Source organism: Myxine glutinosa, chromosome 1 (assembly GCF_964187855.1).
Source record: "Myxine glutinosa chromosome 1, kmMyxGlut1.1, whole genome shotgun sequence".
Classification (NCBI taxonomy): Eukaryota; Metazoa; Chordata; class Myxini; order Myxiniformes; family Myxinidae; genus Myxine; species Myxine glutinosa.
The window spans coordinates 166,810,280-166,833,505 of record NC_136261.1 but is presented as its reverse complement, the minus strand read 5'-3'; the positions used below and the strand labels follow the sequence as shown (position 1 = coordinate 166,833,505).

Below are 23,226 nucleotides of genomic sequence, written 5' to 3'. Positions count from 1 at the left end.
AGATCACAAGTTCAGTGGAGCAGTGGCGTATCGAAGAAAAATGACGCTTGGGGCGAGATGTCAAATTGCCGCACCTCATAACTTCCCATAAGTCTTTGAATGGTGTGTGTGTGTGTGTGTGTGTGTGTCCGTCCGTGTCTGTGTGTGTGTGTGGGGGGGGGGGGGGGGGTTGTACTCGTGTGTATGTGTGTGTGTCTGTGTGTCTGTGTGTGTGTGTGTGTGTGTGTGTCCCCATGTGGGTGTGTGTGTGTCCCTGTGTGGGTGTGTGTGTGTGTCTCTGTGTGGGTGTGTGTGTGTACCCATGTGGGTGTGTGTGTGTCCCGGTGTGGGTGTGTGTGTGTGTCCCCACGCCCACGTGTGTGTGTGTGCGTGTGTGAGTGTGTGTGTCCCCATGTGTGTGTTTGTGTGTGTGTCCCCGTGTGTGTGCGTGTGCATGCGTGTGTGTGTGTGCGTGAGTGTGTGTGTCCCCGTGTGTGTGTGTCCCCATGTGTATGTGTGTGTATATGTGTGTGCGTGCATGTGTGTGAGTGTGTGTGTCCCCATGTGTGTGTTTGTGTGTGTGTCCCCGTGTGGGTGTGTCTGTGTCCCCGTGTGTGGGTGTGTGTGTGTCCCCGTGTGGGTGAGTGTGTGTCCACGTGTGTGGGTGTGTGTGTGTGTCCGTGTGGGTGGGTGTGTGTCCACGTGTGGGTGTGTGTGTCCCCATGTGGGTGTGTGTGTGTCCCTGTGTGTGAGTGTGTGTGTCCCCGTGTGGGTGGGTGTGTGTCCCCATGTGGGTGTGTGTGTGTGTGTGTGTGTGTGTGTGTGCGCGCGTGTGTGTGTGTGCATGTGTCCCCCTGCATGTGTGTGTGTGTGTGCGCGCGTGTGTGTGTGTGTCCCTCTGCATGTGTGTGTGTGTGTGTGTGTGTGTGTGTGTGTGTGTGTGTGTGTGTGTGTGTGTGTGTGTGTGTTGTCCTGCTGCAAGACCCATGACCTTTGACGGAGACGCAGCTTTCTGACACTCGGTTGAACATTGCACTCCAAAATGCCTTGGTAATTCAATGAGCCTCGACCATGTATACATACAAGCCTTCTAAGAGGCTTCTATACATGTATTTCACGAGGCCCTGCCACGAGGCTCGACAATGAATACAAAATAGAAATCACTTAACAAACGAAGCTTGTGAAGCCTAATTTTTTTTGCAAATCACCAGCCCACCCCTTGGGGAAAGGAATCAATCCACAGACGCATTACTGACCTCCTGGTCGTCATCAGCACAGAGTGGATTCACCCAGTGGATGAGCTGGCAGGCCATCCCATGGGGGGAGTGTAAACAACTAGCACCTCATAGCTTCAATTTAGAGATGTTATTAACTATGTAATGCCCGTGTATTGGTCATTTTCTGAGCAGGCTAGAACATCAATAGAGCTAAGACTTTATTGAAATTTTCACCCATTAGCTCAGAATTTCTTAAGATTAAAAAAAAATATATATATATATATCTCAGAATTCTTGAAAAACAACCCTTCAAAACACCAGTACAGCACACCATGCTTCTCGGCAACCATCTGTCTGATACAAATTGTAATATCATGGGGTCCGGGACCCACAGTGTTTAATATACACATCGGATTAAATATATTATGAATCAGAAAAAGCATGAAACAAACTATTTGCCCTGTGTGGTTGTCATCCTCGTGTCAAGCTTGCCGTTTTCACGGATTGATTGAGGATTTAAATTAATGCATATCCACAGGTGAAATTCACCCCTGCAAAATGACTCAAGCACATTTATGATTCATATTTTGCTCAGATCATCTTTTGTCACGTCAGCCAATGTTTCACTCCCGTCTCTCTCCCGAGTTAAACGGGCGATACGTCTGACATAAAAATGCCAATTTTCTACAACCCGGGTGAAACTATTTCTTGAACATCATGGCCGACAGGGAACGGTGATGGAATTGTATGTTATCTTTGCATTGTCTGACAAGAAGAGATACAATCGGTCTGCGTGTTGAAGGGTTGGGCAACACTGATGTTACATGTCAATTCAGGCAAACCATACAGGAATTTCTGCCATCTTGTGCACGTATCAAGATGAAAGTGGAAGCAAACGCATTCACAAAACACTATTCTCTGCAACATCCAGGACCATTGCACAACCAAATATTGCTCATATTTCTGCTTCTAACAGCACACCATTCTTCACGACAATATTCGTCGGATATCAATTCTTTCATCTCGAGTAAGTCCTGCTTTGACGTTACAGGCTTCTTCACCAGAGAACGCAGACACACAAGACCATGCAAAAAAACACAGACACAGCAATGTGTCACTCAGTTAATTAGGCCTATGAAATCAGTTAAATATTCATTTACCAAATCTATCTTCATTAAAGTTCATTTTATAAGTGTAATGTTAACATATACTTCCCATTTAAACAAAGCAAATCTTATTTTCTTAACGTCAAAACCAGTTCACTAAAAAATTAGGCAGGATTACTTTGAAGGCCAGAAATACATGATATGATACGCAATAGAGCCGATGATGTGTGAGATCCAGGAGCTGTCCCAGACCCCACAAATAAACTTGGGAATTTAAGAGCTGGTCGTTATAGTAGGACAAAGTGAGAGTATGGGTCTTTCTTGTATTAAAAGACATGTTCCAGGTAGATGAACAGTTTTTCCAGCGATGAGGAGAGGTCATTGACGCACTGTAAAAACAGCCTTGATTACAGAATTCCACCATGAGAGATGCCGGCATTGAGAAGCTCCAGATTACAGAACATGGAAGAGAATGCCGGGTAGAGCATGGAAGAGAATGAATACCCGAAGAATTGGGCTCATAAGTAGAAGGTTGCCTACAGGGAAAACTCACTGATAGCCAGTCCTTGAGAGAGAACCTGGAAACTATTAGCTGGTAGGTTGTGAAGTACAGGGTGGCCAGCAAACTCAAATGCACATGAGATGGCTGGCTGGCCCTGCCCTATTGTGTGTAACTGATGGCCTCCATCCATTGTTGACACAGTAGTCACATATACCAAAAGGTGACCTGGGTGGAAGCCAAACTGATGATCATTGGATAGAGAGTTGCAGAAGAAATGAGTCTGCTGTAATGATAAATTTTCTATGTGGGAACAAGGCACATATATACATATTATATATATATATATATATAATGGGGATGGGACCAACTCCATATTAATGCCCATGATTTTGGAATGAGATGTGTGATGTTTGGGTGTTCACATACTTTTGGTCATGTCGTGTATATATATATAGTTTTCCATTAGATGTTGGAACATTGCTGCAGGGATTTGCTTCCATTCAGCCACAAGAACATTCGTGAGGTCGGGCACTAATGTTGGGCAAATAGGCCTGGCTCGCAGTCGGCGTTCCAATTCATCCCAAAGGTGTTTGATGGGGTTGAGGTCAGGGCTCTGTGCAGGCCAGTCAAGTTCTTCCCCACCGATCTTAACAAACCATTTCTGTATGGACCTCGCTTCGTGCATGGGGGGTATTGTCATGCTGAAACAGGAAAGGGCCTTCCCCAAACTGTTGTCACAAAGTTGGAAGCACACAATCGTCTAGAGCAGGGGTCAGGAACCTTTTTGACTGGGAGAGCCATAAAAGCCAAATATTTCTAAATATATTTCATTGAGAGCCATATAGTATTTTTAACGTATAATAAATTAAATATGTCTTACTTTTAATGCGACTTCTGGTGCTGCATGGTTTTGCTGATGGCCTTGTAGTCTGGTTCATACGTGGTGAGGTTGAGCTTCATGCAGGCGTTGAGGCTTCCATCAGTTAAACGTGAGCGTAGGTTGGTCTTAATGTTCCTCATATGCGAGAATGACTGCTCACATGCATATGTAGAGCCAAACATGGTCAATACGGCAATACTCACACGCTGCATTGTGTGGTATGTCACAGGAAGCTCGTTCCAAGTTTTAAGAATCAGCTGGTCTTCAGGTTGAAGATTTTTCATTTCTGTCCACTTGTGTTCCCTCGCCAGCTCTGCTCGCTGTCGCGCAAGACTTTCCAACTCTCCATTAAGTGACTTGAACTTACTCATCCACATGTCTGATGCCTTCAGGTCAGCAACTTCCAGCTCAAAGTCTCCGATAGAGACCCCGGGGATGCATGTCAGGTCGATTTTGTCCACTGCACACTCATGTGGATGAGTGATGAACTTGAAAAGACCAGTGCGCGCACGAAATTCTCCAAAACGTGCTTTGAATGACTGCAGGAGATTGGACGTAAAGCCAGCTAGCTGCTGGAGATCCAGATGTTGAGTGGAGTCACTTGCTAAGCATGCATCTCTAAATTGTTGCAGTCTTTCAAAGTGCAGAAGACGACCTGTTTCAATGTCCCTGAGAAAGACTTCCAGCTTGCTTTCAAATGCAAACACTGCTTGTTGAAGGGATGAGATTGTATTTCCAATACCTTGCATTTTCACATTGAGCTGGTTCAGATGGCCAGTTATGTCCACGAGATAGTGAAACTGCAGGAGCCAGTCAGTGTTGTCTAGCTCAGGATGCTTGACGCCTTTCATTTCAAGAAAAGTCCGGATTTCACTCAGGCAAGCTGCAAAACGGCTGAGCACCTTCCCCCTTGACAACCAACGCACGTTGCTGTGTAAAAGCAGACCGGGATAATGATTCCCAACTTCTTCTAACAGAGCTTTAAACTGGCGATCATTTAAAGCTCAGGCAACAATAAAGTTGACCACTCGAATGACCAGCGACATCACCTCACCAAGCTCCTGGTGCAGGATGCAATGAAAACTTAGGATGGCTCTCTTTTCATGTTCACGGAGAAGCGCTACAAATCCTTTGTTCTTCCCCAACATACAGGGTGCACCATCAGTACAGACAGAAATAAGTTTATCCATCGGTAGTTTTTTTTCTTTAGCAAACTCCATGAAAGACGTGAATAAATCCTCTCCTCTTGTTGTCCCTTTCATTGGCAAAACAGCCAAGCTTTCCTCACGCAGTGTGTCACCTGCAGCATACCTGGCAATTATACTGCACTGAGATAGATGGCTAACGTCTGTTGACTCATCTAACGCGAGAGAAAAGTATGTCCCGGCGTTTATGTCCTTAATTTGTGTTTCCTCGACTTGATTTGCCATCATGATGCTACGATCGTGCACAGTTCTTGCTGACAGGGGCATGTCTTTTATTCGTTTGATTATCTTGTCTTTATTTGGGAAGTCATCAAACAGTTCATTGGCCACATCAAGCATGAATGTTTTGGCATACTCGCCATCTGTGAATGGCTTTCCATTCCTTACTATTGCCAAAGCACCCGCAAAGCTAGCGGAATTCCCGTCACCTTGCTTGGTCCACACACGTAGTTGCTGCTGACTCGTCTGCACTCTCCGCTGTAGCTCCTCGCATGCCCTTTTCCTGCTGTCCCCCGCTGGATATTTCGATGCAAATGAAGCATGGTGCGTATCGAAGTGCCGCTTTATATGTGACCGTTTCATCGATGCAATTTTATCATTGCATATTAGACATACCGCAGATCCTGCTCTCTCACCAAATGCAAATTCCTCTGTCCACGCAGCCTGGAATGCACGGTAATCATCGTCTTTTTTTCTTTTCGCCATCTTTTCCGTTACAAGGGTTGAAGCGGATAAACTAGTTGGCTATCTGATAAAATTGATTTCTTCACCTTTACAATGAAGCGATGCTCGCGATGCGAATGCGAAGCGATGCGAATGCGAAGCGATGCTTTACAATGCTCGCGAGCCATTGGTTCCCGACCCGACCCACGGGTGACCCGTGACCCGTGAAATTTATCTTCAAAACTAATTTCTGTTTACTTTAAAATGACACAGTATTATTAAGAAATATCACAAGTATTTTAAAATCAGTTCCAAACTGATTTTTTTTTTTTTCAACTCAAAATTGTCTGGGAGCCATATGCCGTCACCGGAAGAGCCATATATGGCTCGCGAGCCATAGGTTCCCGACCGCTGGTCTAGAGTGTCATTGTAGGTTGCATTGTTAAGATTTCCCTTCCCTGGAACTAAGGGGCTTAGCCCGAACCATGAAAAACAGCCCCAGACCATTATTCCTCCCCACCAAACTTTACAGTTGGCACTATGGATTCGGGCAGGTAGCATTCTCCTGGCATCCCCAAAACCCAGATTTGTCCGTTGGAATGCCAGATGGTGAAGTGTGATTCATCACGCCAGAGAATGCGTTTACACTGCTCCAGAGTCCAATGGCGGCAAGCTTTACACTACTCCAGCCGAAGCTTGGCATTGAGCATGGTGATCTTTGGCTCGTTTGTGGCTGCTCAGCCATGGAAACCCATTTCATGAAGCTCCCGGCGAACAGTTGTTATGCTGACGTTGCTTCCAGAGGCAGTTTCAAACTTGGTAGTGAGTGTTGCAACTGAGGACAGACGATTTTTACGCACTACATGCTTCAGTACTCGGCAGTCCCGTTCTGTGAGCTTGTGTGGCCTACCACTTTGTGGATGAGCTGTTGTTGCTCCTAGACGTTTCCCCTTCACAATAACAGTACTTACAGTTGACCGGTGCAGCTCTAGCAGGGCAGAAATTTGATGAACTGACTTGTTGGAAAGGTGGCATCCTCTGATGTTTGTTTGGTTCTATGAAACATTCTGCTGCCAATGTTTGTCTATGGAGATTGCATGGCTGAGTGCTTGATTATATATACCTGTCAGCAATGGGTGTGGCTGAAACAGCCAAATCCACTAATTGGATGGGGGTGTCCACATACTTTTGGTCATGTAGTGTATATATTCATAAATACATATCTATACATGTATATATATATATATATATATATACATACATACATACATATTGTTGCGGAAATGAGGATTGTGTTTTTTTATTGTGTATATTATTATTATTGCTTTATTCTGAGCCCTCCTTGCTCCAGTGTGTATAAAGGTCAAAAGGGCGTCCCGGTAGTTAATTCCATAAAGCATACATTGAAGGACACTATAATATCCCTGTTCAGTAGTTTATATCCTTATTATGTGTTTTAGGGTAAGGCCTTGTCTTCCATTAAAATGACACTCCATTGCACCAAGTGAAAAAGATAGATTCCCTTCATTCTTCATTCCCATTCCCCAAAACCTCCATTTCCCCTTTCATCATGGCCAAGCCTCAATCTGCCAATTACATCCCCTCCAAGTCTCCATTGCCAACTGCACTGGGCAGTTGGCCAGTTTGTTACAGCTGTGGGTTGTTTTCGCCCCAAAGCCGCCATTGAACATGTGCTCGGGTTGGGGAAGAAAGGCGTGCCCGCCCGTCGTCATCAAGGGCGGAGCCAAAGGGTCGTGCGACCAACCAGGGCCAAGGTGAGCACACCGATGGGCGTGTCCTAAAAGCCAGCGGCTTAATCGCCGGAGGCGCTATAAAGGCGCGCGCGCAAGAAGTTGCAAAGAGGTCCATGACAAGAGCAGAGCTGAGTTGTGTGGTTTTGGGAAAGAGCTGGGTTGGTCGTCAGTGGTGGTCAGTGGTTGCGTTGAGTGGTCAGTGGTTGCGTTGAGTTGTCGGTGGTGAGGAGTGATTGAACCAAGAGGAAGAGTTGGACCAAGAAAGAGAGAGGTGAGAACCCGTCACGCCAGACCCCCCACCAGCGCGTCGGCTCCACCAAGCAGCTCCGACCCGTGATCCCGCGCAGACGACAGGATCGGTGGCATCAGCGGCCGTCGAGGTCCAGCCCGACGTCCCGTGCGGGATCAAGCTCCAGCCACACACCTCCTTCCAGCCAATCCTGCCGGCAATTTCCCCATTCGTGTACGTGAGTTTGTTCTGTTTGTTTTGTCCCTGGGAATAAATTAAGACTGCATAGGATAAGCTCGTAATTTTCACTGTGTCACCTGCTTTTTCAATGTTCCCTGTACATAACCGTGACTGCTCCTTTTGCTTGTGTGTGTAAATAATAAATCCCGTTACTCTTCTGTACGTCTTCTTCTTCCTCTTTCCATTCGGTCGCTTTAGAGTTTTCCATATTGAATATCTGTGGCGCGATACGGCCAACGTTCGGGTGAATCGGGTGAATCGGGGAAATTGTTAGGTCACGGTGCCATCCGCTCGGCAAACATAACATCCTTAACCGCGGACAGTAACAATTGGTGTCTGGGAGTGAGATTCGGGGCCCGAACCAAATTTTTAAAAGATCTAGAAAAAATTTGGTCAAAATTTGGAGCGGCCGAAATTTGGTGTTTTAAAGAAAAAAAACCCGAATTTTGAAATCGCGCCATGGCTGGTCAAGGCGATCGGATGCCGGTGGGTGAGCTAGAGGAGGGGTTAGGAGTAACCCAGGATCAGAGGGACGAAGTAGAGGAGACATTGGCAATGTGGTTGAGGAGGTTTCAGGCGCGCAAATTGGCGTCCTCGCGCACGTGGGTGTAGCGGCACCAAATTTTGCCGCGCCCGCGACCGTAGCAGCGCCACCGGTGGATTTGAACCTTTTTATGATACAAATGAAGGCCCTTATGGACAGGAATAGTGAGCAATTGGGAAACCAAATGGAAGGGATGGAAAGCAGAATCAAGGACGAAGCGAGGGGTACTAGTGAGCAATTAAGAGACGGGTTCAACAATATGGGCAATAAATTTGAGGGTTTAGACAATAATTTTAAGGGGTTAGACAAGAAATTTGAGGGTTTAGACAAGAAATTTGAGGGGTTAGACAATAATTTTAAGGGGTTAGACAAGAAATTTGAGGGGTTAGACATGAAATTTGAGGGGTTAGACAATGGGATAGAAGGGGTGAAACATGGGTTAACGGGGGTGGAAAATAGAATGGCTGCCCAGGAGAATCAGATAGAGGGTGTGAAAAATGGGTTAGAGGGGTTAGAAAACAAGATGGAAAACAAATTGCGGGAAATAGGGGAGCAATCCGCCCGAGAAATTAAACAAATGGGAGAGCAGATAGAGGAGGTGAAAATCGGGGTAGAAACCAAATTGGATGCTCAGAGGGATGAATTGGGACAGATGAGGGTGGCATCTACAAAAGAGAGGGAGGAGATGAAAGAGGAGATACGACGAGGTGTAAGTGAGGAGGTCTCGGGGGTACGCGAGGAGGTAAAGCGAGGTGAAAAGCGGATGGAGAAAGAGGTGAGAAATGGGACGGCAAAGTTACAAGGGGGCATAGAGGACCTGACGGAGGAGGTGGAACAGCTGACGGTGGGACAGACGGAGTTAGTGGAGCAGGTACAAAGGAACACTGCGGTACTGGGAGGGTTAAAAGCGACACAAAACGACATCAAGGACGACTTGATAGCGACGAAGAGGCAATGTCAGATGGTACGTGAGGGACTGACAACGAGGTTGGACGAGGTGACAGAAGTAATGGAGACGAAGGACCGGGAGGTGAGGACGCACATAGAAACGGTCAAGGTAGCCTTAGAGGACGAGATAGAGGAGAAGCACCGGGAAATAAAAGAGGTGAAGCAAAAATTAGAGGAAGTGGAAGACGAGGTGAGTGAAATTAAGAAGAGACGGACAGAAACTAAGAGAGAAATACAGGAGGAGGTGATGGAATATGTTCAAGGTCGGTGCTCAAATCGTGATGTTGTGCTCACTACCCAAATAAAGAGTTTGCAGGTGGCGAAGGAGGTGCGACGACGAGGTACCGAGGTGAGTGGCGATATACGAGGAAATGTATATGATGTGAGGGGAGCTTCAGTCGGCTTGGGGGTTGATTTGGATCCGGGTGTTCGTGAGAGGCCGTTGGTGAAGTGTGTGACAAGTCCGGTGTGCGAAGGAAGGGGTGTGCGAGAGTGTCCGACTCTGGGGTGTGTGAGGAAAAAGTGCGCGCCGAGGAGTGAGTGTGCTGTCGTGAGTGAGTTGGTCGTAGCGCGTGTGCGAGGGAGCACATGGAAGCGCGTAGTGAGGAGTGTTACGGAGGAAGTAACGGGAGAGTGTGCGCAAGAGGTTGCGCGAGAAAGGTGTGTGACGGACGGGTGCATGGGGAAAGAGTGCGCTGTCAAGAGTAAGGGGGAATGCACGCCTGTGGTGAGTGTTACAAAGGATGTAACGAAAGAGTGTACACCTGTGGTGAGTGTTACGGAGGAAGTAACGGGAGAGTGTGCGCGAGAAAGGTGTGTAACGGGCAGGTGCATGAGGAAAGAGTGCGCTGTCGAGAGTAAGGGTGAGTGCGCTGTCAAGAGTGGTGGTGAAAGTAGTGAGAGTGACACGGAGCGTGGGTTGGTTGTGGCAGGTGAGAGAGGACGTACACCTGGAATGGAAGGATGCACACCTGGAATGGTAGAGCGCGTATGGGAATGCACACTGGAATTGGTCGTGAGGCACGTGGTTGGGTGTGCGAGTAAGGGCACACCTGTGATTGTCACAGAGGAGGTGACCGAGGAGGGGGCGCGAAGAGGTGTGTTGGTGAGGTGTGCGAACGACGAGTGTGTGCAAAGGTGTGCGGTGGTCAGGTGTGTGACCAAGTCTGTGAGCGAAAGAACGAGTGCAATAGCGAAGGACGCGGGGTGTACGGGCGGCGTTGGAGCACCGAGCTCGGTGAGGGTGAAAGGGGTAGCGTATGCGTGTGAGCATGCAGGTGAAGCATCGACGGTAACCGGGTTAGCGGTTAGAACGACATTTAGCCGAATCGGGCCCTCGGTGCGCGCCGAGCAGCTTCGCGTGCCGCGAGGACAGCGGGGATCCGAACCACGGCGGTTTCGAAAGAACCGCCGTACGCGATCCACGTTGGGCCTCGCTTTGAACGGCCGCGTCCGTGCTCCACTAGGCGGAGCGGGCAACCCGATAGGAAGGGTCGTCATGGCGACCCCTTTTTGTTGAGGCTTTCCGGCAGGTCGAGATCGGGCCATTGGATGGCTCCGTGCCGAGGTGGTGCGTGGGATCTCGGCCCGGGTAAGCGTCCTTCCCTTCACCGAGTGTCGGACGCATCCAGCCGCCGGCACCAAACAACCCGCATTCATTGCTCGGCTTTACGAAGCCGACCTTTAGAAGTGAATTGGAGCATCGAGAGGCACTAGTAAGTAGACTGTGATGATGAGAATAGTGTTTTGGCCCCGAAATTAGAAAAACAAAATTTGAGGATTGGCAGTGATGATTGGTAGAGGATTGGCAGCTGATGGGTAGTGATTGGCAAAGTTTTGATTTGTTGAAAATTGGACGAGCAAAATTTATAGTGAGAGATACCCGATGTGGTGGGATGGCAACTCTGTCATCCCTCACAGCGGGGGCAAAGGAGCACTAGTCTTATGGGGTTTATGGCAGTGAAAACTAGCCCGGGTGGGTTAGGATATCGTGTGTAGGGATCTAGAAGATGACCTTAGGTAACGTTAAGATTAGGTAGTGACAATGATACCTGTAGTGGGGACGCAGGTAGGTTAGAGTGGATGATAATAACGTGGTATGTGCTTAGTTTAAAGGGAAGACGGGGAGCACTAAGTTAGCAGGGCAACAGGTAGTTTAGATGATGCCGTGTGAGTGTTGGAGGTGTATTTAGAAGTGTATTGTTTAAAGTGTGTAAGGAACAGGTGTGATTGCACAGGTGTGCAACTGGACAGGTGGATGGAGCAGTGTATGAGTGAGTAATAGTGATGTGAGTTGTGCTGACCAAATGGTCCAGGAAGGAAGGAGGGTGCAGGTGGCACCAGGTGTGATTGCACAGGTGTGCAACAACAGGTGTATGGAGAATGGTTGTGTGGAATACATGGAGTGTGGAATTGATGGAGTATTGGAATGGATGGTCGTGGAGTGAGTATGGTGGAAACTATGGAGTGGAGTGGATGGTGCGAAGGTGTGAATGGGGGAAGGATGAACCCCCATCACGAATACCCGGGGCGGGTAGTGTAAGTGTTAGGTAGAGGGTATAGGTAAATTGTGGTTGGATATTGGCATCTGTGGTGCGGGTGAAAGAATGGTACATGGATGGGTGCATTAGTGTTGTGGAAATGGCTGGGCGTGTAGCCTGTTAGTGTGTGTAGTTGGTTTGGGCACTCCACCACTGTGAGGATGTCGGCCAGGTGAGGCCGCAGGTGGGCTCTGGGAGCTGGTAGAGTTGTTGTGGATGGGGCCCGAGGATCCGGAGGACGGACCCGGGTAGCCCAGTGCCAGAGGGCACCGAGGGGTGACAGAGCCAGGAGGGACCTTCCCCAGTTAGATAGGTTAGGGTGAGGAGCTAGGTAAGCTCGGGTGGCAACTGCAGTGGTGGAGGTGTGCAGGTGGGTAGACCTGCTGGGAGAGCTACACGTCTCAGCCCAGAAATTGTGCAAGGGTACCGGGAGATGAATCGGGGGAGTGAGACCCCAAATTGATGAAGCACCACAGTTTGGTCAATGGGAATTTGGTTCTTAAAACCCATAGTGTAAGATGGCCAATGGATTGGCAGGGAAAGACCCCGGGTAGTGTAAAGTGTGTTAAAGTCATTTAGAGGATAGTAGGATTGAAGTCTCCTCGCACCATCTACATCCACTCACCTGGGATGACGTAACTCCACACCATGCCATGTTTTATTATTTTTGATGCAAATGTTTGGAATGTGAGACGCATCATGACGTGGGTGTGACATTGTGCTTTGTTGTTCCATCTCTTCCTCCTTATGAGGATTGATGATGAATTTGGTGATGGCAAATTTTGGATAGAGGGATTGTGAAGACGAATTTGGTGTAGGGGAAATTGGGGGAAGACGCGACAGTAGTGATGGATTTGTAAATGTGTAGATTTTTGTAAATATGGGGTAAGGGCAAGGGTAGTGTAGGTGACAGGGGGGTGACGTACGGTAGGGACGAGCTTTCTCACTTCGCTCTCCGTACGCACTTCGCCTTGCATTGCCTTATTGATGTGTACCCTTGAGACCTTACCCCTCGCTCATCTGTGTTCCCCCCCTTTGTCTCCCACATGAGGACCTGAGCGCCACTGGGCGCCGAGGGGAGCGTGCGTGAGTCCGCCATTGTGCGACCGGAACTCCCAGAACCAGCTGTCTGCATCGATGCACCACATTATGGACCACAAGTCTGTGGCTGAGCACCACTGATGGACCCCATGGGTTGGGGCATGGCCCCTCTGCTGGAACCGGCCATGAAGGCCCGAAATCTTGCTGGCGGACCTTGATCACAGGGCACCGATGCCCCACAGGTGAACCACACTAGTCGGCCCCCTGTGGGCCATAAATAAAATAAAAACGGACACGTTAGGTGCATTTTATTGCAAATAGGCCGCCAGCAAAGGAAGATGACAACAACTGGAAAATAGTAAAAGCCAGCAGAGGGAGCCGAAGAGCAAGAGACCACCTGCAGGGTTAGGGGTTGTTTGGTTATTTTTATTGATGAACAGTGATGACTGTGCACCGATTGGTGCTTGAGGGTGCTTTGGTGTGTTTTTGGGTGCTTTCATGGTGCATTGATGCAGAGCAGACTGTCTCCCCCCCAGAAAGAACAATCACAGGTCTGGGTTACGTTTTGCAAATAAAGTAGCGTCACTGTAAATAATGCTCCCCACCGTCAGTGTATAGTTTGAAGACCATTCTGCAATTCGGTTAGCTGTGGGCGTGAGTCTGTTAGGTAGGGTGCAATGGAGCAGTGGGACATCTGTATTTATGTTTTAAGACTGTCGCACTCAGGGTCAGGTTAAAAGTAGAGGGAACTACACCTACGTGTCACACTAAATTAAAGTTATAGGCCCGGGTCGTGCCTAAGAGGAGGAGGGTGCAGTGTTGCGGAAATGAGGATTGTGTTTTTTTATTGTGTGTATTATTATTATTGCTTTATTCTGGGCCCTCCTTGCTCCAGTGTGTATAAAGGTCAAAAGGGCGTCCCGGTAGTTAATACCATAAAGCATACATTGAAGGACACTATAATATCCCTGTTCAGTAGTTTATATCCTTATTATGTGTTTTAGGGTAAGGCCTTGTCTTCCATTAAAATGACACTCCATTGCACCAAGTGAAAAAGATAGATTCCCTTCATTCTTCATTCTCATTCCCCAAAACCTCCATTTCCCCTTTCGTCATGGCCAAGCCTCAATCTGCCAATTACATCCCCACCAAGTCTCCATTGCCAACTGCATTGGGCAGTTGGCCAGTTTGTTACAGCTGTGGGTTGTTTTTGCCCCAAAGCCGCCATTGAACATGTGCTCGGGTTGGGGAAGAAAGGCGTGCCCGCCCGTCATCATCAAGGGCGGAGCCAAAGGGTCGCGCGACCTACCAGGGCCGAGGTGAGCACACCGATGGGCGTGTCCTAAAAGCCGGCGGCTTAATCGCCGGAGGCGCTATAAAGGCGCGCGCGCAAGAAGTTGCGAAGAGGTCCATGACAAGAGCAGAGCTGAGTTGTGTGGTTTTGGGAAAGAGCTGGGTTGGTCGTCAGTGGTGGTCAGTGGTTGCGTTGAGTGGTCAGTGGTTGCGTTGAGTTGTCGGTGGTGAGGAGTGATTGAACCAAGAGGAAGAGTTGGACCAAGAAAGAGAGAGGAGAGAACCCGTCACGCCAGACCCCCCACCAGCGCGTCGGCTCCACCAAGCAGCTCCGACCCGTGATCCCGCGCACACGACAGGATCGGTGGCATCAGCGGCCGTCGAGGTCCAGCCCGACGTCCCGTGCGGGATCAAGCTCCAGCCACACACCTCCTTCCAGCCAATTCTGCCGGCAATTTCCCCATTTGTGTACGTGAGTTTGTTCTGTTTGTTTTGTCCCTGGGAATAAATTAAGACTGCATAGGATAAGCTAGTAATTTTCACTGTGTCACCTGCTTTTTCAATGTTCCCTGTACATAACCGTGACTGCTCCTTTTGCTTGTGTGTGTAAATAATAAATCCCGTTACTCTTCTGTACGTCTTCTTCTTCCTCTTTCCATTCGGTCGCTTTAGAGTTTTCCATATTGAATATCTGTGGCGCGATACGGCCAACGTTCGGGTGAATCGGGTGAATCGGGGAAACTGTTAGGTCGCGGTGCCATCCGCTCGGCAAACGTAACATCCTTAACCGCGGACCGTAACAATATATATATATATATATACAGTAATGTAATAGTAACATGAGGACTGACATGAAGCCAATTGGAATGCAATGCTATGCACATAAACAAGCCATTACTACAGAGACGGACATGCATTCAGAGACATTCCATAAGGATAGGGGTGAGAGGGTGAGATAGGGGGTATGGGAGAGACGGTTTCTGACATAGACTGCAAAATTGCCATGAGCATGAGCACTGGGCCTGTCAAAGTCAAAAAGGTAAAATGAGGGAAGCAAGTTAGTGAGTCTGAGATATCTCGAAGTCTGAGTGAGTGAGTGAGTCTGAATGAAAGAAATGTTTCCGTTAGAGTTAGACAGATGACATCTGGGGAGCTGGTGTCAACGTTAAAGGAGAGATGCATGCGATTGATGTGCAGGCCTCTGATGCTCATGACCCAGATCAAAAAGGTTGTTTGAGTGCATCACTAGGGAATTAAGAGAGGTGGTGGCATTAGCAGAGAAGTATTGGTGCTGCCAATTTTAAGACCTGAAGAGGCATATGTGGTGTGGGGTGGAGAGGGAATGCTGGACCAAGTCCTCTGCATTTACATCCATTTCTAAACACTGATATCAGCCATATGGACACACATACACACATAAATTCTGGGAGTATATACTTTCCAGGAAAGGAGAAGGGAAAACAGGAGCAAGCAATGGGAGAAAACAGGAAAGGGTCAGAGTCGGAGGGAAAAAGACAAATGAATTCATCAGGCCAAATAATCAACAAATAATTTGCCACAGCTCAAATGTGGAGGCGGCATGACCAGAATACACATTAATAACAGGCAGACAATATCAATCCAATCAACAGAACTTTGTCAATGGAGAAACATAAATATGTTTACCATTCGCCTCAAACCGGAAACCATAAAAAACACTTCCTTGCAATGAAGGCTTAGCAATCCCAGAGCAATGGAAAGGTTAATGAGGTTATGTTACTATGAAATAATGTCCAAACATCAGCCTTTTGGATGTAATTAACTCTCTGTGCCAGATATAAAAGATGCGGGGAAGATGGGGTCGATGAAGAAAAATAATTCATTTGAGTCAGGCTTTGCAATTTTTCACTCATAAGGAAGAACTGATTAAATTATTGGCAAGAACCTTTAACTCTTTAAGATGAGACTTTGGACTGCACAAAAAAAAAATGCACAGGCCACATTGTTGATGCTGAAAAAGATAAAGCCCAGATCATTGAAGTGGGTTGAAGAAGAAGAAGAAGCAGAAGAAGAAGCAGAAGCGGAAAATAAGGAGACAGAAATGAGAGGAAGGAGAAGGAAGGAAACTGAAAATAATAGGAAGAGTGCTTGTGCACTATAGCTGGGTAATAAAAGCATGAATGATGTATGAGTGAGCTTTACTCACTTCATATTCCTGTGAAAACTTAAGGTTGTCATTTGCCTTCAGCCTCTCCACATGATCTGCCAACTCCCCAACAGGGATGGGTGGATGACTTACCATGCCTGCAATTGACAACACAGCAGTTTACAGCCTCGCATCACATAATACTCTGCCAAATATAGAGAAAAATAAAATATAAAATAAAAAACAAGTGGTTCTCTGCTGCCTTCTTCAGAACTTCTCCAGCTCTCTGAAAGATATTGAAGTAAATTTGGCAACGGCTTTAAAATAGTGAACATGCTGTCGTTTAAGGGTCTAAAGCCAGAGCAATTTCAAGCTCCAGCGGTTGGTAAACTTCATGAACCCTGCTATGTGCACACCAAAGTAGTTTGTTCTACCAGCAAAGGCACCGGAACGTAGCTTACAAACCTGGCGTTTGGCAGTTCATGCGTCTAAGTTCAACAGGGTCACTTGGGTGATGTGGAGATTGGTCTTTGTGACCTGACAAAATAGGTTTGCCTGGATCCGAGTCACTACGTTTCCTGCACAGGCAAAAAGGGTGAAAAGGGAAGCATGTAAGCACGACAGCAATTCGAGAGCAAAATTAAAGTTTACACAATGTCTTCTCCTGGAGATGTAAATAAAATAAGCAAATTAATAAGGGGGCCAAAAGCAGCCGCCTTAAATATAGAGATGTAACAAAAACATAAGTGAGAAGAGCAAAGGAGTAGATGGAAGGTTTTATTTTTTCTTAAATAAATTAAGAACAGAAAAATTAAAATTTCACAAAATTTTGAGGAAGCGACAAGGTTAAAGAATATACCTAAATGGGAATGAGCAAGAGAGGGAAGGGAAATTGAATACAAAGGTGTAATATGACAAATATGGAGGAGTAATATAAATACTGAAGAGTAAAACAAATATTGACTTGATAGAGGAAATACAAATAGAAAGAAAAAAGTTAAATCGTGTTGAATAGTGATACATTTGTGAACAAGATTAAGGATAGGGAGATGCCTGGTCTCAGTGAAAAGCTTGGATGGTTGCTGGGATTATATATTATCTCACCTGTCTGGCTTGCTGGTATGACAGCATGTGGAAAATTGAAGAGGGAGAAAACAAAGCTACATTAGAAAGGAATGGATGCAGTTCATTGTGAGATGCAAGGTGGAGGAAGCAAGCATTTGTAATGTGAAGGTGCAAATTGAATTAGAGCTGAGAAAGAATGTTAAGAGTGGACCTACAATTCAAGGCAGATGTGTTAAACAAGCAGAATATAATAGGAACAGATTTACCATATATGGAAGAAGAAGAATAATTCATACAGGTGGTCAAAGGAAAATGGGCGAATCAAAGAGAGCAATTTCAATCAAAAACCCACTGGGGGACAATGTGTACAACAAACAACAACAGGCATTTTAAAGGCCATTTTTCCTGCAAGAGCGGGGGTTAGCCTTGCGGTCTTCATGCCAATGGGGGACAATGTGTGTAAATTGAAAATCTCACCCTAAGGAATAGGAGTTCCAAACAGAAAAAGAACAAGAGAAAAATGACCACAGTGTGGTCACCAGCTGCGACGTGTAGAATCATGAGGATATCCGTTGCAATATGTGCTACCAAATTCGACCAGTCATTAAATTATACGCATGCACTAGCGTCTTTTTGTCTTTCAGTTCTGGTCTTGTCCTTTGTTTTGCGACGCAACATGCTTCATCAACTGATTACATATAATGTATGGACGTGAATGTTATTTCTGTTAATGTTAATGTTAATTCATTAATGTTATTTATTAATGTTAATTCTGGGTGGCAGAGGGATAATTTGAAACGGAATTGGTCGGTAGGGGAAGTCTGAGTGCATGCACATGCGCTATTCAATAATTGCACCCAATTTGTGTCAAGTTCTGTGAAACGAGATTGATATGAAAACATTCATGTTGTCTTTGTTGCTAAATTTATTCTGGTTTCTTCAAACAAATCGCGATTTTAGTCCGCGATGTTCTTACCTCATACCAACACACGTCCGAGTGTATGCACATGTGCTATTCAAAAAGGCACCCCAACAACAAGAACAACAACGCGGTCCTCTCATAGAGCTGCTCGTCACAGCTAAAAACAGTTCTTAACTTCCGATAAAAGGAGTGTGAAAGAGACACAGCAGGAAAATTGTCGGTATACCCAATATTAAATTCAGAAAAATGAGACCCCAGAGAAGAGGAATAAAAGGACAGAAACCCATACTGTGACATTAATCCATCAGTAAGACAATGTACACACACACACACACACACACACACACACACACACACACACACACACACACACACACACACACACCCAATTATATAAACACATACAAAGCTGCTCCTCACCTCATTCATTAATGGATTCTTGAACAGTTACAGCTATTTCTATTGGAATAATTAACATTTAAAGGATGTTGGGAATGGTACTAATTCTACAACACCCAATATTTAACTTTGTATTGATAGTAAATGTCAATATGCCTAAAGAAATACATTCAGCATTGTCTGATTGACTGTTTTCCATTTGGCTAGATCCTCTGCTGGGCTGTATTCTTCATCGATGTTTAACCCTTTCAGCCCAGAACCCCAAAAAACTTGGTTTGCAATTTAGCTATAGCTCAACATCAGTAGGTCCACATCCTGAGTTGTATCCAAACATTCAATCAATCCAGCAAAGCAATCTCTCTTAATTCTAACTCGTAATGCTTTACCGATAGATCATCTGGTAATCCCGTCCTCATTACACTCTCAAAATCCAGGCTTACATCCCACCTCCGCTCTTCAGTTCTTCTTATATCCTGTTATTGGAACTGCCTCCCAGAGGCAATTCAATCATACTCTTCCCTTAAAGATGTTCAAACAGATGGTGCACTACAATTTATTACTACCTCCTATACCTACCTACCCATGATCTTTGCCACGCCAATTAACAATACCAAACTCAACCCTCCTACTTGTTGTTTACTTCTCTCCTCTCCCTCCTCTTTTTGTGTTCATCCATTCCCTTGCCTCGCTTTTGTCCAACTGCTGCCCCATTAACCCACTGTCAATATGTTCCCATTTACCCTTTGCCTGGTGTTGGCTTAGTGGTTAGGGTGCCGGCTTGGGATCCTAGGACCCTGGGTTCGAATCCTGGTCGATCGCTGAATTAACGCCATAGGGGTTGACTCAGCCTGTCATCCTTCCGAGGTGGGCAAATTGAGTACCAGCTCACTGGTAATTCCCTGTGTGTGGCAAGAGGCGACTAACAGGGTTGGCGGCAGGAAGGGCATCCGGCCATAAAACATTGCTTCAAAAAAGGGGGCCAAGGTGCCCAAAAATGCCAACCCCTGCTCTGCGGGGGAAAATGGCTTCCAAAGGTGGTTCTTTACCCTTTGCCAGATCCATCACAAAGCACTCTTAAATGAGCCTAGATCGTACACAAAAAACAATGTTTTATATTGGAGGAGATATAACTTATATATGCTCGATTCATTAAAACATACAGATGAAATTTTATTTCAAATAAAGTTTACCTCTTGTAAAGCAAGATGGCGATTACAATGCAGATGATGAATACAACTGCTAGAACAGGCCCCACCACCCACAGTAGCCCCTCCTCCTCCTCAGAAAGAGGTGATGGCGCAGGATTAGGTGCAATGATGAGCTCTGAGTAAGGGCTTGCTACAAACATTCGCTGAGAGACCAGAGGTATAGAAAATGGGTTAGAATCAAACACCAAGACATCTAAATTGTCATAACCTTTTACAATAGGGAGTCAAATAGCTTTTACCCTGAAGAAATATTCAGAAGCAAAAAACATGACCTCTATTTCAATGGCATCTGGAAAATCACCCACCATTGGGAAAAATGTGTGACATTTGTAAGAAATTATATAGAATAGGAGTAACATCTGTGCCAAGTGTAGCTTCATGGTCAGGGGAAATGTTTTTTGAAGATAAACTATGATTCCCCCTTGTATTCTTGCGACAAATTGTATGTGTTTGGATGTCAAGAACCACAAACTAGTATTTCAGACTACCTTATTCTGCTAGTCCTGAATGCTATTGTTTGACGATTTGCAACTGCTCAACATCATGAAACTATGTGCCTTTCCCAGTTAAGAACCCAAAGGTATTGAATAAGAAGTAAAAGGGAACCTCAAGGAAGCATCCACTCACTGCAGTATCAGATTTGTCGAGTTCTGTGAGCAGGAAGAATGTGTAGTCGTGAGCATCGGTTAGGCGTCGGTTAAGGTAGCCACTGTAGTCTTGCTCGTCACCAAGAGTGAACTGCTTTGGTAGACTGCCTTTAAACTGGGCAGCAACATACGGCTGAGGGTCTACAGCTGGAGATCTATTCCTAAGTGCACGGCGCTTTCGGTGATGCCTATGTGGTCCAAGAAGCTGGGTAATAAGACAGAAAAGAGAAACAAATATGAGAAGACGTTTCCCTCATCTAGAAGGTGATGTTTGAAGTCCAATTAACCTGCTTGACAAAATAAAGCAATGGAGAGGTAGAGCAATGTGGAAAATTCCGTAAAACTGCCAAAAAAAATTTCATTCATGTTTGCTTGAGAAAGGTACATATCAACAAATAAAAGTATACCAACCAACCAAACCAACCAAAGAGAAAGGTACCAACAAATAAAATATAGTCAACACACTGCATGAGAAAAATTATTGATCGGCAAGGTCATATAAAATTAAAAGGCTTCTCTGGACAGCCTTTTCAGGAAAAATGAAACAATGTTAGTTTTTATGTCTCTGCCGACAAAGTCGCCGGAGGCATTATGTTTTCGGGTTGTCCGTCCGTTTGTACGGGCTAAACCTCGTTTTTCTCAGCAACCATGTGTCCGATTGAGACGAAACTTTCAGGGTCGGAGTGACACCCATGCAGAATCTTTTTATGATAATTGTGATCAAATTATCATAATCAAAGGTCACGTGGTATGGCAGCCATCTTGGATTAAAAGCAAATAATGAAAAAATAATTTCTCGGAAACCGCTGAATGGAAAAATTAGAAACTTGGCACATTGTCAAGTACTCCCAATGGGGAACAAAAGCATGATAATGACATTTATAGGTGAAGTGGTACACCAGCCAAAAATGTTTTAATCGAATTCCTTATCCAAAAAATCTGAAATTGCATGCACATGATGTATGACCCATTTGTATTGAAATATTAAATTAATGACATAATAGGTCACATGGTTTGGCAGCCATATTGGATTGAAGGAAAATATTAAATAATTATATCTCTGAAACCGCTCACCCTATCGATGCGAAATTTTACAAATATCATCTAACAGCAATGTTGAATATAGTTTGAAAATAATGATGTCATAGGTCACGTTGTTTGGCAGTCATCTTGGAAAGAAAAACGAACCTTTTCCGATCAACACTAAACTTCACAAACGTGATCCCCAACCCATACATATGCAGAGTGATGGCATCTACCCGTTGTGGGACTATGCAGAGGCATATTGGTGACACAGTCACATTGTTCTAGTTAAATTGTATTTTCAAAGTTGCTTCTAGTCAGTTTCATATGAAAAAAATAACATGTATTGGGCTATGAATCAAAGTTGTTTTGCTGTATATTTTGGCACAAACAAAAACATAAGGAAGTAATATTTGACAGTAAAACCTGCATCAAGATTTCAAATATGTATATTTGGCATTGCATGAACATAATTTTTGGGAACTCATTTATACTCATTTAAGTGACATTCATGTTTGAACAAACAATAAACAACACAAAATAATTAATGTCAAATACGAATATTAAAGATTAGGGTTGCACTTGTCCTATTTAGTCATGAAATCGCAAAGTGCACATCCTCTCTTTGTCAGACTTTAATCTTTCATCTTTAATTTTATATCATGTTACATGTCAGCATCTGAAAACCATCCGTGCTAATCTCCCTTCAATTCCAAACCCAAATTTTTGTTTATACAACAATGCTAAAAATAATTTTCTTGGTTTGAAAATATTTTCTTATTTTCTTAAAATAAGATAGGTTTTCTTGAAACAAGAAAACCATGAAAACATTTTTCTAGATGCAAGGATTTTTTTCTTATGGTGTTCTATTTTCATGAAAACTTTTCTTAATTTAATTATTTTTGGAGGCATTATGTTTTCGCAATGTGGCCTCCTTTCTCATTTGTACTTTACTTCTGCTTTCATCAGTGAACCAATTTTAATGTCCAGTTACTCATTTAGTGACTTACTTTTGTACCATTACTGCTTCACACAACAAAATTCAATAAAAACCACAGGAAACATGCCCAGGATACCCTAATCCACTGGAGGCCGAGAAGGATAGAAAATACAGAATGGCCTCACGTCGGCAATTTTGAAGCAACAGAGCCATTCAATATAATATATCCCATCCTGTGAGCACATTGTGGTACCCGCTGCCTGTGGTTTAGTGCATTATTGTTGACTTTGATAATCGCTCAAAGTGGGACACCTTTCTGAATGTTCAGCAAATGTTAGAAGATGATGGAATGAATGGAAAATTATGAGGAAAAATCACAAGCAAAATCTCACATTATTAGTCTTCTTACACCTTTTGTATATCACTGTCAATAAAGTTGTGCAAAAAAGTTTTCTTAATCGTAATATAGGTTTTCCCAGCCATTTTCGGCATTATTTCAATCGATTTCATAGATGAGCATTCAAATTCACGCATTTTCACACATGCTGGACGTATTAAAGTTTCAATTTCGAATTTGAAACATTCGATTTTATTTTTTGGCAGTTGTGAATTATGTTTTACAAGTCAAAATAACGTTTCCCTCATTCAATTTCGAAATTTTAAACACGAATTCCTAGTCTCACCATTCAATTTTAAACCAAATGTTGAAGAGTGACATCAGACTTGGCCTTTTCTTTATAATTTCTGAGCAATCTA

General features: G+C 44.9%; 1 protein-coding gene across 8 annotated transcripts in view; it reads right to left on the bottom strand.

Moving 5' to 3' along the window:
• The window catches only part of PTPRD (protein tyrosine phosphatase receptor type D), a 502,851-nt gene that overhangs the window by 86,866 nt on the left and 392,759 nt on the right, over window positions 1-23,226 (bottom strand). For all 8 annotated transcript variants that reach the window (XM_078779585.1, XM_068121669.2, XM_068121656.2 and 5 more), the window contains exons 20-23: window positions 20,488-20,712; window positions 19,843-20,003; window positions 16,732-16,844; window positions 16,327-16,424 (exon numbers count right to left, since the gene is read on the bottom strand). In XM_078779585.1, coding sequence (XP_078635711.1) covers window positions 16,327-16,424; window positions 16,732-16,844; window positions 19,843-20,003; window positions 20,488-20,712 — 597 coding nt within the window. The remainder of the gene's footprint in view (window positions 1-16,326; window positions 16,425-16,731; window positions 16,845-19,842; window positions 20,004-20,487; window positions 20,713-23,226) is intronic.